General features: G+C 43.7%; 1 protein-coding gene across 1 annotated transcript in view; it reads left to right on the top strand.

Moving 5' to 3' along the window:
* Positions 1-16,657, top strand: part of fut8b (fucosyltransferase 8b (alpha (1,6) fucosyltransferase)) — a 94,710-nt gene that overhangs the window by 58,371 nt on the left and 19,682 nt on the right. The window contains exons 3-5 of the mRNA XM_030110533.1: positions 5,954-6,072; positions 7,231-7,393; positions 13,168-13,282. Of these exons, the coding sequence (XP_029966393.1) occupies positions 5,954-6,072; positions 7,231-7,393; positions 13,168-13,282 (397 nt within the window). The remainder of the gene's footprint in view (positions 1-5,953; positions 6,073-7,230; positions 7,394-13,167; positions 13,283-16,657) is intronic.

The raw sequence follows: 16,657 nt of genomic DNA, 5'->3' as shown, positions 1-16,657 counted from the left end.
AGCAAGAAGGAAATGAAAAATGAGAACTGAGGGAATGAGAAGCATTACGGAGACCACAGTCATTGCCTTAATCTGGTTTATATGTTATATCAGGCCACCTCAGCGCCAACACGAGATGTTTTCCATTGTACGACGCCAGCAAAAACTAGGTGATAAAAAGCTCTTTGTTTAGATTTTTTTTTTTTTTTTTTTTTTGTAGCACTCTCTTCATGGATCCTGAATGTATCTTGCGACTTAAAGCAGCGGCAAACAGTCATTTGCATACACAGGACAATGTGGCCCAGATTGGAGGGCAGATAGAGAAGAGGGCAATATTGAGACAAATTGGTTTTCTATAAATCAGTGAAATTGCCTCGCAACGGTTCAGTCCAGCCACCGCATCTTCTATGTATCCTTGTTTCTTAGGTGCATTCATGTCTGTAGAATAAACACTGTTCAGGGTTGAGGGCAGCGGTTTAGAAGTCACACTTTTTGGCCTTGTTTGCTATTGATTTCTCTCTTTTTGCTGGTTTGTATTCACAATATCTACTGATTTTATCAGTCATGCAGTTTTCACATTGTGTCCTGTCTTCATTTGTCCGATATAGACATGAAACACAGCGCTGGTTAGTGTGTGAACTCAAAGTTTGAGCTATTACAGCGTAAGCCTTGTGAGCCAAATTGATACTTGAGGCATAATTAAAGCTCAGTTGTGGCTGAAACGGTTATTTCATATTTAGACATATAATTTGGGCCCAAAATTGTAATTTGGATACATATAATAACGGATTACAATCAGTCTATACCGATGACAAGCTAAAGCTTCAGTGCATCAAAGGATGAATTATAAATTCTTGCATTGTTTTAATTTAGGAGAATTCAGTACTTTTACTTTTATGAGTATTTTCAAAGAACATATTTTGACTCATACTTACTGTAGGTAAAATCTACACTTTAAATCATCAGTCACTGCATTTTAAATCAGTGTTCAAACAGTTTGGTCGGCATTTCATCAAATAATTACATTTTTTTACTGCTAAAACTTCTGCTTTTTATTTGCTTTTGTTTTCAAAATAATTTAAGCAATTTTTTTTTGTTTACTCTGTTCTCTGGGAAGATGGATCTGTCCCCAGGTGAACACAGTCACATCCCTTCTATTGTCAGGACAACTAATTGTGGTTATAAAATAACTAACTCTTTGTAGTAGAAATGCACTTTGTACTTTTACTGCTGAGGAGAAAGAGTGAATTTATCAGGATGCTGGAGAAGGAGTTTCCAGGTTGCAGAAGAAAAAAACGAACTCACAGAAGATTCCTGGATGTAGGAAGACGTGAAGATGAAGGCTGGCGCGACTTCAGAGAAGGCGATATGAAGCCAGATTACTCACAGCCTCTGCTTTTGCGACCATATTTTTAAAGGTGCTTTCAGTCGTCATTGAGTACAATTTAACCAGTTTAACAGTAGTTATAAAATGGATCCACCAAGCTGACACGCGCACTCTTTCAGGTAGTGCTCAGAGCCGAGCTCTGAAGGCCCCAAAGCGTTGTGGCATGCGAGGCAAACATGCAGCATTCACAATCAGTTTACTAAGAATCGTGGATTTAACTTGGACACATAGCAACAGTAAGGAGAACTGATTAGATCTAAGAAATAACGTACACTTTTGGAAAAACATACCCAGTTAACATATAAAAGATAGTTTTGTTCTCATCGGTTCGTTTAAATAAAAAAAAACCTTGTCGTTGTTAAACAGTGTGAACAGGATGGTTTTCATGGCTTCGCCACAAATTAGTGTTGTTCACCAGCGTTTTCGTTCTGCTGCGTTCCCGTGGTTTATTAGCTTGACTTATTTGAGTCAAGTGGCTGGATTCAGTGAGTTCCCAGTGAAGACGAGCGCGTCTCGTGTCTAGGTATTTAATGCGCCGTGCAGCAGTCTTGCATTCACTCATCATACATCCATCTGTTTTCTGTGCCGTGCTTTCCATTTCAGGATGATTGGATCCCAGCTGCGTGTGATTGGAGGCGTGACACACCCCGAGCAGGTCACCAGTCCGCCACAGGCCAAACATTCATTAACATTTACACGCAATTTGAAGTCAATTTTTAACCACAACTGCATGTCTCTGGACTGTGAGGGGGAAACCTGGTTTACCTGGAACAAATCCAGATATCCTCGCTTCAGGAATGAATCACAGCCCAGCCGTGCGTTTTTTTTTTTTACCCATACATGCTGAGGATTTTTGAGTGTTGGACAACCATTTGAAACCGAACCTCAAATTGAGCACACATTTAAAATATCAGCGCATTAACACGTTTTTATTGTTGCTGTTCTGGCTCACACCAGTTTATAGAAATGCTCCCACTAAACTGGCTCTTGGGTGTATGCTTTCGCTTTCTCTCCACCTCCCAGAATGCCTCACATCTCCCTCTATAGATATGGGTTTTACAGGTCAGCGCGTATAGGCTTTCTTTTGAAGTCAAGCTGAGTATATTAAATGTTGCCCTGGAATATCTGCGTGCCCTGCTGCGCCCCCCCCTTCATGCCCCCGCCGTTCAAACTTCTCCGCCCCGCTCTGATCATCCCGTGAACTCCATCCGTACCTCCTGCATGGGCGGCAGCCAGTGGCTGCGACAGCTGGGGCAGCTTTTCACAGGAAACTGGGTTGCTTGCTGAACCTCACCTGCTTTCCGGCTCAGCGCTCAGCGCCAACGGGGCTCAGCACCCCCCCGCTCCCTGCTCCCCACCCTCGATCCAGAGCTTTCCTCATCTGTTCCTTCTCCTGTATCGTTTGATTAAGACGCTGTTGAATCCAGCTGCCGTGCCTCGTCTCCGCTGCGGGTCCTCCAGAGATATCATTGGGGATCGTTTGTGTTTGTGCGCAGTGTTTGCCTCTTTCCCGTGTGTGTCTGTGGGTTTTTGATACCGCTGAGTGTTTGGATATATTTAATATCGGCATATCTTGGTGGGAAATGCTTGTATTTTTTTTTTCCCTTCACTAACAGCTGCAGCGGTGGTTTATGTCTTATTTGAGCGTACTCACTAACCTTTATATCACATCCTTGCTCATTAGTCTGTGTTTGCCTGCCCTATTTTTTTCCTTCTTCAAGGAGATTTTCTGTTATGTTTAGAGTTTAAACTACTTAAATCTTGCGGGAAATGAAATCACCTATAGTCCTACTTTCTGTACAATACTGTAACGAGCGAGTTGAGGTGTGACCTCCTGGGATGGCTTGTTGAATACAGTTTGAAGAGACTTCCCTGTGAGATAATAAAGTAGATAGCTGGAGAGGAAATTCACCGGGGTCTCGTTTCAAAAGATCCGTGTCTGGCAGCTGTAATAGGTTCATCACAGGTTTCACCAGAAAAGGAGTGAATATAAATATCTGAGATGTCTCAAAAGATGTACAGAAGTTTATCTTTGTCCGTCGCACAATTACATAATGTAGAAATTAGGAGTTCGTCCTTTTTTTTTCTCTCTCTCTCTCTCCTCGGTTTCCGAGGCTTTGAAGCGCATTGCTCAGTTAGTGCTCAGTGAAGTGGGAGGCCGGGGGTTTCTCAGGGACTAAGGTTTGAACACTGAAGGGGGAGTTGCGCAGCAAGACAAGCTGTTGCAACTTTAAAAGTCTCATCTTTATGCCTGCCAGCGACTGATGTTCCTTGCTCAGAGAGCAAATTGAGTTTGCATGCCTTGATGACTCATTAACATGGCCTGTGCAGCACTTCCCTAATGCCCCTGTGGATTCCAACATATTAAATTTTTGATACTTTAATGTGGAGGGATTGATTTGTATGAAGTGAGAGAAATTGTTTTTTTATTTCCTCGGCTGATTTGAACTCCGTGCTCTGAGTCTTCCACGGCGCTCATTTGTGTTTTGTTTTTGTTTTTTTATTGCATGCATGATGGTGCAGTTGTTCATAGTTCACAGACGTTGAGCTGTGAAAATGCAAATTTATTACTTTGCATTTATTAGTAGGAGATGATTAACCGAAACACTGAAGGCGTGCCGTTGCAACACGGATCGCTCTACATGTCTGCACTCTATTATATTGCATAAAAAGCGTGACGCTATTTTGCCGCAAATCTTCATGAATCCATTTAGAAAAAGTTCAAAATAGCTCCAGAAACCTTAAAGCAAAAGTTGTACTTTAAAAAACTGAATCATTTCTTAATTTTCAGTTTCTAGTGTGTTATCTCAGTGCAGATTTTGTTCATAAATTAACCTTTTTTGATGCAGTTTTTTACATCTAAATCCAAGCAGGACAGCCCCGAACCTCCAGCTGTAAACACAGCATACATTATGTGCAATAATCAGAGGGAATTTCCTCAATATCTTCTAATAAATGGTTAAAACACAGGAATAGTTTGTTTAATCAGTTCACTGCACTCGAATTGCATCGATATCGTTTGTTCAAATGGTGAGTTAATTTGATCACAGTATGTTACGAGGCCGGTGAAATCAAATTCGGTGTATTATAGAGTTAAAATGCTTTCCTAAGTAAGCATAACATTACAGCTTCAACAGTTAAGAATAATTTCTTTCATGCATTTATGTTTTACTCTACATCATTCATCCGTCTTCTATATTGCCTTAAATTGCCTCAGAGAGACAGTCACACTCACGAGTTGTGCTCCAAAGTGTGTTTGGACTGTGGGAGAAAAACCTAGAGAAACACTGCACGCATGCAGTGAACATGCAAATAGAGAAATCCGGGAGGGGGACTGGATTTTGGGATCTCCTCTCTGTTGTCTCTATACCACGATGTTGTTGATTCCCTTCTCTGTTTTTATCCGTTCTTTCATTCCAAATCACATAATTAGATTTCTCCACAGTCGGACCTCAAATTTCCCTCCAATTTACTGGCTGGTCAGGCTGCAATTTGTGGCTAGATTTTTAAGAACATAGGTTGGGCTAAACAAACACAGGAAGTGATTTCGTCCTGTGCACATAATCCCGAACCCAGAATAAATACGGCGGAACGGGGCTTCCAGGATGCTGCTCTGTGGTCTCTGAGCAGGATGGAGTCGAATTTTCAGCGGTAAACAGAACGAGCTGCCAGCCTTCACAGCTCGGCTGCTCCCGCCCCGCGCGAGCGGAGGAATGAAAATGGAGTTACACCGGCGAAGATGCAGTTCATATCGCGCTAACTAGTGGCTGTTAGATGATAAACATCCTCGCCGCTTCGTCGAGAACTCCCAAACATCATTAATGACGACTGACTCCGTGTGTTTTAGAGAGCTCCGTTCTGCAAGTGTGTGTGTGTGTGTGTGACCTGCAGCACTTCTGGACAAATTTATTCGATTCCAGTCAGTGGTGCAAAATTAGTTTCACAGTATTTGCAGAGCATCCATCATCTCTTTTCAGATTGAAAATAATGAGGAAACGGTGAAAACAGCCGAGTTTGTGGCGTGTGCAACCAAAAGAGATGTAGAGACAAAGTTTGTTTAACTTTGATGAATGGTAAATAGATTTTACTTATAGCCGACTTCAACACTGACTTTTGCAGGAAGCCGTCTGGTGATTAACAGGTTCATCAGAAATGATGACATTTCCTTTTCTACCAATTGGAGAGATTAAAAAGCTTAACTGCCGAGAAGCAAACATCCTTTCTCATATTCTATTCATTGTTTTATTCCTCTTTACTGTTGTTCTCTCTGTGTGTGTGTGTGTGTGTGTGTGTGTGTGTGTGTGTGTGTGTGTGTGTGTGTGTGTGTGCAATCTGTCTGCATTAGCTTTGTTTGTGAAAATGCTGAAGGAGCATCATATTTCTCTATACTCTTTACTGTCAGTTCTTTCATTGTGCACCTAAATAAAATTGAGTATCATCAAAAAGTTGATTGATTTGTCTCTCAGGGTCTGCCTTTATGATAGAAGATGAATGATTGCATCTCCCGGAAATTCTGTTGATCACTTTTATTCCTGTGAAGTATATTTCTGCTCTCTGTACTCATCGCCTTGTTGTCGTGTTTCTCAGGATACCGGAAGGTCAGGCGGACGCTGGGTCCCTGGCGGCGGGGAGGCTGCGCTCGCTGGAGGATCAGCTGACCAGAGCCAAACAGAAGATCCACAGCTTCCAAAAACTCACCGGAGATGGTAAGCAGGGCCGCGCCGCCCGAAAGGCCGCATTAAACAATTAGGCACAGAGCTTCGAAATATGAAAGAATCGATTTTAAAGGTGCTCGGTCCGACTGTGCGCGGAATAAAAGAGCCGCAGCCGCTCCTGTGAACTTTTTGCCTTCAGCGAAAATCGCAGGCTTGTCCGGCATTAAAGCCGCTGTGGATCGGCCGCCGTGATGGCGGCGCCCCGTCATCAGATGGGCAGGGTTACGTCCGCCTCTTGCCTCTCTGAGCGGCGGTCAGAGGGGCAGGGAAACTGCCAGGTGAGCAGGGGAACGTGTGAATGAAGTGGAAGCGGTGTGAACTCCCCGGTGGGACAATGGTCGATTGAGATGAGAGAAAGAAAAAAAGAGTGTTTGAGAGAATATAAAAAAAGGGCATGTGAGCGTGGAGGGCAGCAACGGGTCAGCCTTTCCATCTCGCCGCAGGGAGAGAAAAAGTTAAAAATACCCTCCAGCTTTTTTTCCATAAGGGAGGAAGTTAAGAGAGAAGAGAGAGTGTGGGATGGAAAGGTAAAAACGAGCGTTCCCTCTCCACCGCCAGCTTCTCCTCCTGCTCGAGGCTGTCCTTCCTACGTCGATTTTTTTTTTTCCTCCCCTTGGTTTCTCTCCACAGAAACCAGAGCGGCGGTATCCATGTGGGTTACTCCACATTGTTTGGTGCGCGTAGGGTGCAGTTCCTTCCTGTTTGCGAAAAACATGAGAGAGAGCGAGAGAGAGAGAGTGTATGTGTATGTGTGTGTGTGTGTGTGTAAGCTATAATGCAGAAAAACAGTGATCAAGTGTTCTTAATGAGGTCAAAGTAACACCCAGGGACAGAGCATGAAAGAAGAAAATTTTAATGGTTATATTCTGACTCCACGCTTTGTGCCAGGAGGGTGTTTACACTCACATAATCTGATGCTCAGACGGTCTCGAAGACCTCCAAACATTCCTGCTCACCTCGTTTCCTCTGGCTGTTTTCCCATGGAGAGGCTTTGAAGTCGGCGTCATTGATTCTTTGTTTTAGATCATACCTGTGCCTCAAATGTCACACCGGCTGAGTATCTGTTGTTAGGTTTTGTAAGCCGTTGGAAGTTTGCAGCTGTTCTTCTCTTAAACCCCCCCCCCCCCCCCCCCCCCCCCCCCCCTGCAGGCCCCGGGCCCACTCAGGAGGAGATGCGGAGGAGGGTGGAGAACGGCGTCAAGGAGTTCTGGTACTTCGTTCGCAGCGAGGTGAAGAAGCTGGCCAACGTCGAGGCCGGCGAGAGGCAGAAATACGCTGACACGCTCCTGCAGGACCTCGGACACCAGGAGAGGTGGGCATGCTCTAACATGACGGAACCTTTTTTACAGTCTGGAAAAAATGGGTTGGTTTGGTTCATGTTGCATGAATTTTGATGATGACTGTACGAAATCTTCAAAAATCTTTAAAAAAAAAAAAAAAAAAGCATCTGACTTCATGGATTGTAATATCTGGAAGAGTTTTAGCCAAATGCCATGTATAAATGATTCTGAACTGAACCCATTATTGAAATTCATCCAACATTAAGCCGGGTAAGTTCTTTGCTTGTGCTACATCTTCCAATCAAACTGGCTCATTTCACTCATGGTGGAGGTAAAGCCTCGAGTCTCCCCAAAAACTACAATAGAAATATCATGAAAACTTTAAAAGTAGTATCTGGATTTCATTAAAGGAATGCTGTAACTTCAAATCAAAAAAATAAAGCACATTCAAACATTCAAGTTATCTAAAAAATAGCTTTTCTCTGATTTTTAATATTCTTGTTTATGTAGATGATTTTTTTGTTTTGTTTTTTTCCAACATGCCCAGATGAATCTACATTTTTACAAGAATTCCTGAAAATCAGTGCTTAAAGCTAAAATGTATTTTATGTAAAAAGACACAATTCAGTAGTGAATGTAGGGTAAATGTCATACATTAAAAAAAAAAGGAAATAAAGTTGCGGTGACGCCAGAGGTTTTTGAACTGCAGGTTTATGTTGTACAGGATCCTCCCACCTCGCTTCTACCGTCAATGTTCGGTTCAGTTGTCAAGTGCTTTTTGAGCTTAACAGCTGTTTACAAGAAAGGGTTTGAACAGAGGTTCGGGAAGAGTTTCTGGGAAGCAAACAAACAAAGCACGGAAACCAAATGGATGGAAATGATTCCTGAAAGCAGAGGATGTCGTACGCAGTGTAACTGGACTTCCTGGACATGAATATTTCATATTTTATTTTCACACGCTTGATTCAGGTGATCTGATCAAAAAAAATGCACCCTTCTGTTATTGCAATGCCTCAGAAAATGTTCTTCAAGGAATCAGTGAACAAGTGGGGAAAAGTTATTGCTACATGAATCTGAATCTGTTGTCATTATGAGGCTTTTCTATGTCAGTCTGTGTAAATTGTTGGGGTTTATTTCAGTCAAGGACATGATGTTAATCGTGATTAGATCACTGGTGTGTGTGCTAAAATCTAAACGGTGATCGTTTAGTAGCCAATTCTCTTCAATAAACACATAATTTAAATGTATTTTATGCCAGAAATTAATAAACAGTGTATATAAAAGGCTCCTCTATGTTTGGCATTGGCAAAGAAGACTTTACAAATGCATGTTTGTTTGAAAATGGCCTAATTTGAAGGAAATAAACAGGATTTTATTGCCAAGATTTATTGCCAAGAAGCATTACAATACAGAAAAATCCTACAGAAGACAAACGTCCTTACTTTATTGTGTGGTTTATTCATACATTAATTCATCGATACTGGCAATAGAGCAGTATAATTACAGCTTAATGGAGCGCATTTCGTTTATAATTGGTAGCTGTGTCTTCTCTGCGTGTCATATTTGTGTGTGACACCGCTCACAATTCAGACGTGACTCGAAAGCAGCACTCAGTCAGAGGAACGAAGGGCAAAGTTCACAGGCACACCTTCTGTGTCGTCCGGATGGCAGGTTTCCAGACGGCTGAGCGAAAGCAGAGCCTGGTGTCACGCAGGCAAGTGACTCCATTGTAATCCTTCTGAAGTGCCTTTCAGGGCCCCATTGTCTTAGTCAACACTGCTTAACACGCTTCCCAAAGCCCGGATCCTCACCCCGTGCACGTTCGCCGTATAGTCACGAACGCATCCGGCTTCCCTCGAAACCCACCGGCGCAATTCTCAGTCTGAGCTGCAGGCAAAAAGGCCGCGGAAGTCGGCGCAAGACAGGAGCCGAGATGGTGAGAGCGGCGAAGTGTTTGACTTAAATAAATCACTCCTCCTTCATTCAAATTCCGCTCAGGCAGGGCGTGAGGTCCTTGTCTAGAAAATATTCAGATTAAAATAAAAATGTAGCACGCTAGGAGAAAAAAAAAAAAAATACAGAAATGAAATGAAAATGATCAATGCATTATGAAGAGCTTTCACAAAGTTTTATTAATAGCTGAGAGAAAGTTCTCTGGAAGTTCACAGTGATCTGCCAGAAGCCAACAGCTCAAAGTGCAGATGTCTGCGGCAGGAAATAAAGCAAATAAATTCCTGCGCATCTACAAAGCGATGTGTCACCGTCCTGGTAACGCTGTTTTAGTAATGATCTCCCATAAATATACAACATCCTGACCTATCTTGGCTCTTTGTCGCACTGTAAACTCCTGAAATAAAGAAATGCAGCACTATTTCAAAGTGAAAAATACCGAGCTTGCTTGGGAAAAGGTGAAAAATGTGAACATGCGAGCGTGCGGCATGGGCTGATAGAGATGGAACAGAAAGCAGCAGGGAGAGAAGAAGCTGCTTTCCTAACTCCGACACTGATCTGACGCTGATTTACTCCAAGCAGTTAAAAGAATGAAATATGAATTTTGGGGGCAGAGCACATCTGGCAGCTCGTATGACGACTGTTGACATAATTACTACATGCTTGACAGACTGATTTGGGAGTCGTACTCCAGAGCGCATGCCGCAAACATGTGCGACTCATAACCTGAACTATATATAAAACCGAGTTTCGAGAAATCCTGGAGCGAAACGTACGAGCTGAGCCGAGAGATTTGAAAAGGAGGAGGAAAATTAAAAACTGTCTGAATAGATCCGATAGTAAGTCTGGTGTATTGTGCCATTAATCCTCATTATGTCGCGTAGCACTACACTCTGAGTCTTTAGGACGGCGCCTTTTGTCTTTCCTCCCTTTCATCTTTCCTTTGTTTCACCTGACCTTGTAATCCAAGCCTGAATCCTTGTAATTGCTTTCCTTTTCGGTGCAGCATCAGCAGCGAGAGAGAAGTGTCGCAGCTGCCGGTTCGACGTCAGACGGGGTGGGGAAGCCCACACGCTTTCTAAAATGCAAAACGACGGCGCACATTCGTTCATTCATATACGCGCAGCGACTCTCTTAATGCATATGCAGGACTCCATGTCAGCGTGGCGTTCCGCCGCCTCGCTGCCAGATCCCTCAGGGCCCGTCTGTTGATTCTCCCCTTGTTAAGTATTGCGTCCAGCCAGGTTTTGCTTTTGCTTCCCACGGCGGGCCGGCGATGGCTCCCACGAGCGCCGCTGCCGACGAGAGGTTGACATCCATTCACACACTCCAGTTTCCGGCTTTAAAACAGGACAATGAGTAATGATACTGAGTTAGTTGGAGGGAAAAGGCTCTGTGCACCGTGTTACACTCTCGAAATTGGACGTTCCAAGCGTTTTGTCTGCGCGTTTTTTTTTGTGTGTGTGTGTGTCTTCGCCTGCGCTGCTGAATATATGTATAAGAACCTCTCAGTCACACAGGATGTGACTGATTTGGGTCAAAGAAGTGAGTAATAAATTAAGCTTGCGCAAGTGTGTGTGTGTGTGTGTGCTTGAGAGTGTGTGATGTGTTTGCATCTGCCCCTTGGCTGCGGATATCAGAGCCCTCAGGCATGTTTTCGAGTGGATGGTCACGATTTTAGGCAAGTGTGTGACACTTACACAGATTCGCTGTCAGTAGAATGCAGATGGCAGACTTAATCCAAAAAACGGCTCGGCAACCAGAAAGCCACTGTTGTTGTCAGTCGGCATCGCAGAAACAACTTTTCTTCCTCTATAGATCTTATGAAGGGATGTTGAGTCTCAGTAATGCTGAAAACAGCATGTCGTCCATGTGATTTGAGGGGATTGTCTTAGTCTGGTCCTCCACATTTGGCTGCTGTAAAGCTGCATTATCTCTCCACAACAATTGTTGGAAACTATTTTTTTTTTCCACTTAACTTAAGTTTATAGCAACATCGTGCCGTATTTTAAAGTATTTGATGCCTGTGTCACATAAAAAAGGAAGTAAACAAATTGATTATTAAATAATAGATAAAACATTATATATGAGGGAGTGTTTTTTCACAACGTCTTCATGCAGTTTTGAAAGCTTATCAGCCGCTGCACTGTGCAGGACGTCTTTAGTTGTGTAATAATTCAAAGTCGTGGACTTGCATATTTAAAAGTATGTGAATGTTCCTCAAACTTTCCAAATAATTAAAAACCAGAAAGCAGTCACAAATACGGCTGAAAAGCTGCCCACAGTTTGTTTTTTTTTTTCATTCTCCACACTTGGTTATCTTTGCAATAATGTCAATTTTTAGACGCAGCGTACGATCCATTAACACAACCTGTCATATATGTTCTGAAAACCTGCTGTGGGAGGAAAAGCGCTCTCACAGTGGAGCTTGAGTGAAGTGTTGATATGTTGTGGAAACGAACCGTCTGCTGTCAGATGTGCCTGCTGGGGACAGCCGAAGGCATTGTGTCTTCAGATTGTGGCTCCATATGCACCTACGTCTGTCCATCTGTCCTTCTTATTCTCATTAGTGTGATATATCCGGTTTGCCTCCAAGTCATTTCTTCAGACTGGCCACCCCTGTGCATGTGCCTGCAAAAACAAACCGCGGGGCTTTTTCAGGCCAGTGAGCTCCGTCACCATGACCTTCGGAGTGTCTGGTTTTTTAGGGACAGCGGTGTCTTGTTAAAAGCTTACTTTAATAGATATTGTGAGTTTAATCGGACGTTTATGCCAGTAATAGCTGCCAATTATACAGCGGAGTGGATTTATCAATCTTCTTCCAGCTGTTTGACTCTCGGGGTCGTTTGGGGTAATCCCACTTCAGAATGCTGCTGGTGCACCCTCAACAGACGATTTAACAGCCGATAGTACCAATAACAACAAAACAGCAAGGTTGTATTTCAGTTTTTATGCCAAAAGTACCTTGTAAATGTTATAAAGTGCTATCCACTCTGAGATGTATGTACTGTTTGTGTCTGAACTTCAGTGTTTGGCACAGAGAGCCGAGGCAGATTTAGAGAGGACTGTTTTTCCAGGGTACAGTAGAGCGAAACAGCCTCATGTGGAGACGCTGTGACTTTTTGCACAAGTGTAACAAATCATCACACACACGCGGTTTTATATCATTTGGTATAAATGGACTTCATGGCAAATTAATTTTTGCTTTTGTAGAGCATTTTTCTGCTTGAGCTGTATCAGCTTGTTTGTCTCTTTCACTTTTTCTGAACGGAAAATCATACACTGACTAAGGAATCTGACCATTTCTTGTTTGTTCTTATTTGGTAAAGGTCATTTATGTTTTAATTTCATTATTAGTTGATCATTAGATTACGGTTTTGGCATGACTACATACAGTTGTCCTAAGCTACTTCTTTAATTGTCTTTAGCGCCCACAAAAACTGGCCAGATCAACACATCTATATCCCTGCTGCACTTCACTGACTCCCTGAGAGTTTCACTATCGATTTCAGGATTTTACTGCTTGTTTAAATCTTTAAATGTTCAGGCTCTTTCTTATTTAAGTGTACTTTCAACTTGCTGCCTGCAATCCTCTGGTAGCTGTGCCAAGATCCCAACTCCTCACTGAGAACGGTCGTGACTCCTCTGTTGTGGAGCTTATTACCCGGAGAGCTCATGCAGGGAAAGCCAGTTTTATCTTTTAAAGTTCTTCTTAAATTTCACTATTATCATTTGTCTTACACTAATTCCACTGATATTTCCAATATTTTTTATATTATATTATAAAAAAAAAGAAGAAAGACATGAATGGGTGAAATGACAGCCGAAGGTGACGTTTTCAAACGTGTGTCTGCAGGTCTATCATGACAGACTTGTACTACCTCAGCCAGGCGGACGGAGTTGGCGAATGGAGAGTGAAGGAGGCTAAAGACCTGTCGGATCTGGTCCAGAACAGAATCACCTACCTACAGGTAACCACAGACACGCCTGCTGCTCTGCCAGCTGGCAAAGCGCACACAATCGTCCACGCACCCACCAGCTATACGAGCGTCCGTGCCAATGTTTTCCATCACGCCTATAAATGCACATATGCGTCTTGGAGGACATCTTTCACACTCGCTTGTCTCATTTGCAGCATCCATAACTGTCAGCATCGCTTGCGCGCTTAGCAGGTGAGGGGTGTGATAGCAGACGGCTCCAACAGTCAATTCTGACAAGCAGGAATCCTTGTTGTTTGTCAGCGGTTTAGTGTCGCGCACGCAGTCACACACATGCGGCGGCAGAGGCGAAAAATGACAGATCAGCAGACGCGCAAGTGCAGGAACGTAAAACTGTCTATGCAGTGGAAAGAGCCAGACACACTCCCACACACACAAACTCAATGAGGCTTAGATGGATGTTCGTATACTTACAGCCACACACACACACACACACACACGCAGTCTGAAAGTGGGGATGCATCCGCGCCGCGCCACTCCTCTCCGCCGGCTCCGGAGCTGCCGGGTTCTCGGGTGGGGCGGCGCGGTGCAGCACCGGGCGCCGCAGCATTAATGAGCCGGTGCGTTTGATGAAGAGGACCCAGTCAGTCTGGCTGGGCGGAGACAGCGCCACTAACAGCTGCTGTCACCACCGCTGAGGGATCACACCGCTCCACCAGCTGCCATCACTAATTCATCACACACACATGCACGCACGCACGCACACGCACACACAATCACACACGCGCACAGTCGTGCGCAGATGGTTTCACCTGCACCGACACAGGCAACCGGGATGCACTCACTCACACAAGTGCAAGATTGATGTTCATAAGCAGAGAGGTCTGTGTGTGTGTGTGTGTGTGTGTGTGTGTGTGTGTGTGTGTGTGTGTGTGTGTGTGTGTGTGTGTGTGTGTGTGTGTGTGTGTGTGTGTGTGTGTGTGTTGGTCTGTCACAGACGCTCGCGCATACATATATATAAATGTACATACATAGACGATTCCTCCGTCTTCCTGCTGTCTCTGCCACCCGCACCGGCCTCTCCTTCCCTTCCTGGTTTAGCTCACTCCATCTGTCCACTCTCAGCGTTCAGACGGAGCTGTTGGACAAACCTCTCGTCTCGTTCTTGCACTGTGAGCATTTGTGTAGAGTATTATTTGATAATGAGCAAGGTTTTGATTTTGATTCTGGATGTTTTTTGCTCTGCAGTTGTTCCCAGAGATCACCCGTCATTTGATTCATGCGCCAGCTGAGGGTTTTTAATAATACTTGTAGTTTTTATTGATGCTCAATCCATCCATCAATCTTCTAGACATACTTCATCCAAGTTAAGGTTTGTAAAAAATAAATATTGCATTTCATGGACTGCAAACAGCAGGGATGAAAATCTTCATTTGTTGGGCTTTTTTATATTTTTTTGTAATGAAGGTCTTGTTGCGCTTAGACAGTAATCAGAGTGATTCTTCTTCAGTTACCTTCACTTCAACGGGGTCACTTTTCATCTCCACTGTGACCTCTCTGCTCTGCTCTCTGAACTGTCTTTATCTCTCTCCAGCTCTCTGCTCTGCTCCATCCTTCCTTTGTCTGTGTGGCGCTCGTTTATTTATTTATGTTTTTTTTTTTTTTTTTAATCACCCAACAAATCTTCAATTCAAAAACGGATCTTATAAAGCAGCTCTGAGCGAAGCGGGTCGTCCTGTTAACGTCTGATTCACCGCATCTCTTTCACTTTGCTGTTTTTGCTTTGGCTAATACACAGCGGGTGGCTCCGTTCTGTAAAAACTGCTTCAATAAGTCCTTTTTTTAGACCCCCTGTGAGGTACCAGGAACCGGACCGCCGCTCAGCATCCACAGTAGCAGGTGATCATAGGAAAAGCATTTAACCGGCCAGTTATCACATCTCTAATATCTCAGTCTGAATTGATTCCGGCTGCCGTTACCATCAGGAACAGCAGGTCACTCATTTAGGTTTAACAACACGGGGCTCGGGGATCCATTCGGAATAATGCGTATTGACCTCTCGAAGTAACAGACGTGTCTTTAGCTGAAGCAAATCCCACAGAAGGAGAGGAAGCATTGAACGCAACTCGGCGAAACATGGAGCGGGAGCATTCATCATGCCACAGTCTGACTGTCAAGACATGAAAAAATAAACTAAAACTTGTCATTTAATAGCAAAAATATTCCACATTTTGTAAATTGTGCACATGGTTCTTTTCTCTCTCTCTCTTTTTTTTTTTTAATTTCCGACTGTTATTACACGTGTCATACAATTTGAATCCCACACAGAAAAAGCCGCCTCCTCTCGTCGCAGTGAAAACTACTCATTAGAAAAGCAATTACACAATAGAAAAACATTAACTTGTAATTGCAGAGAAAAAAAATTACTGGTTGTAAAAAAAAAAAAAAAAAAAAGTCCCGATAAATGAGGTTTGAAATTATAACAACGTCTGAACAGAATATTGAAAACAAATGTATCCCTGCTTGGATTGTCTGATAAGAATTTGGGAATACTTCAGTTTGTTTATGCGCGCACACACTTATCAAACAATTACTTGGTACGGCACCCTGTTGCACGTTCATGTGTTTTATAGGACATGTTTTCTGCGCTGCAACAGCCTTCCATGAGGAAGAGGCAATAACAATACGAAGCGCCGTATGCCGTTCAGCTGAAACAATATTAAGCATATTACTGTAAATCTGCCAACAGAGGAAACCAAGACGGGCAATAAAAATCTACTGGAGTCTTTAGACATCCAAAAAAAAAATAAATAAATAAATGAATGAATGTGGACTTTGCTGTGAATAATTTCCAAACTTTGTTTTCACATCCAGGGTTTTTTTCCCCCAACATTTTGTCCCTAAATAAACACTATTGGCGCGCTCTCTGCGAGCCGCATGGCTCTGTCGCTTCGCCCGTGTCTTACATTCACAGAGAACATCGCTTTAACAGGCACTTGACCTGCGGTACAGAGCGGCGCTCGGAGAGAGCCGCCTTTATACAAGCATCTGCCGCCGTTACCCTTGAACCGCGTCTCTCAGTCCTTCACTGCCGCTGCAGTTACACCATTACTGACCCTGTATCCGGGGGGGGGGGGGGGGCCTCCGTATCGCGCCGGAGCCGTAACTAAGGTGCCAACCTTCGCACGGAAAACAAGAATTATGTCGCCGGTGTTTGTCAGCACGCCGCCGTAGATTATTAGTACCGCGGGGTTGCTTACACCTGTGGGGCCGCCGGGGACGTGGCGGCCTGTAACTCGGAGGAAATACCTCTGTGTGGTTTGTTCCGTCAGCGTCTGTTGTTCACGTTATTAAACAGCGGCGGCAGTGATCAGATTTCAGCACCTAAAGAATCTCCACGCTCTTCTC

The sequence above is a fragment of the Salarias fasciatus genome, chromosome 15, assembly GCF_902148845.1.
Source record: "Salarias fasciatus chromosome 15, fSalaFa1.1, whole genome shotgun sequence".
NCBI classification, from domain to species: Eukaryota; Metazoa; Chordata; class Actinopteri; order Blenniiformes; family Blenniidae; genus Salarias; species Salarias fasciatus.
This window is presented reverse-complemented; position numbering and strand designations above follow the sequence as displayed.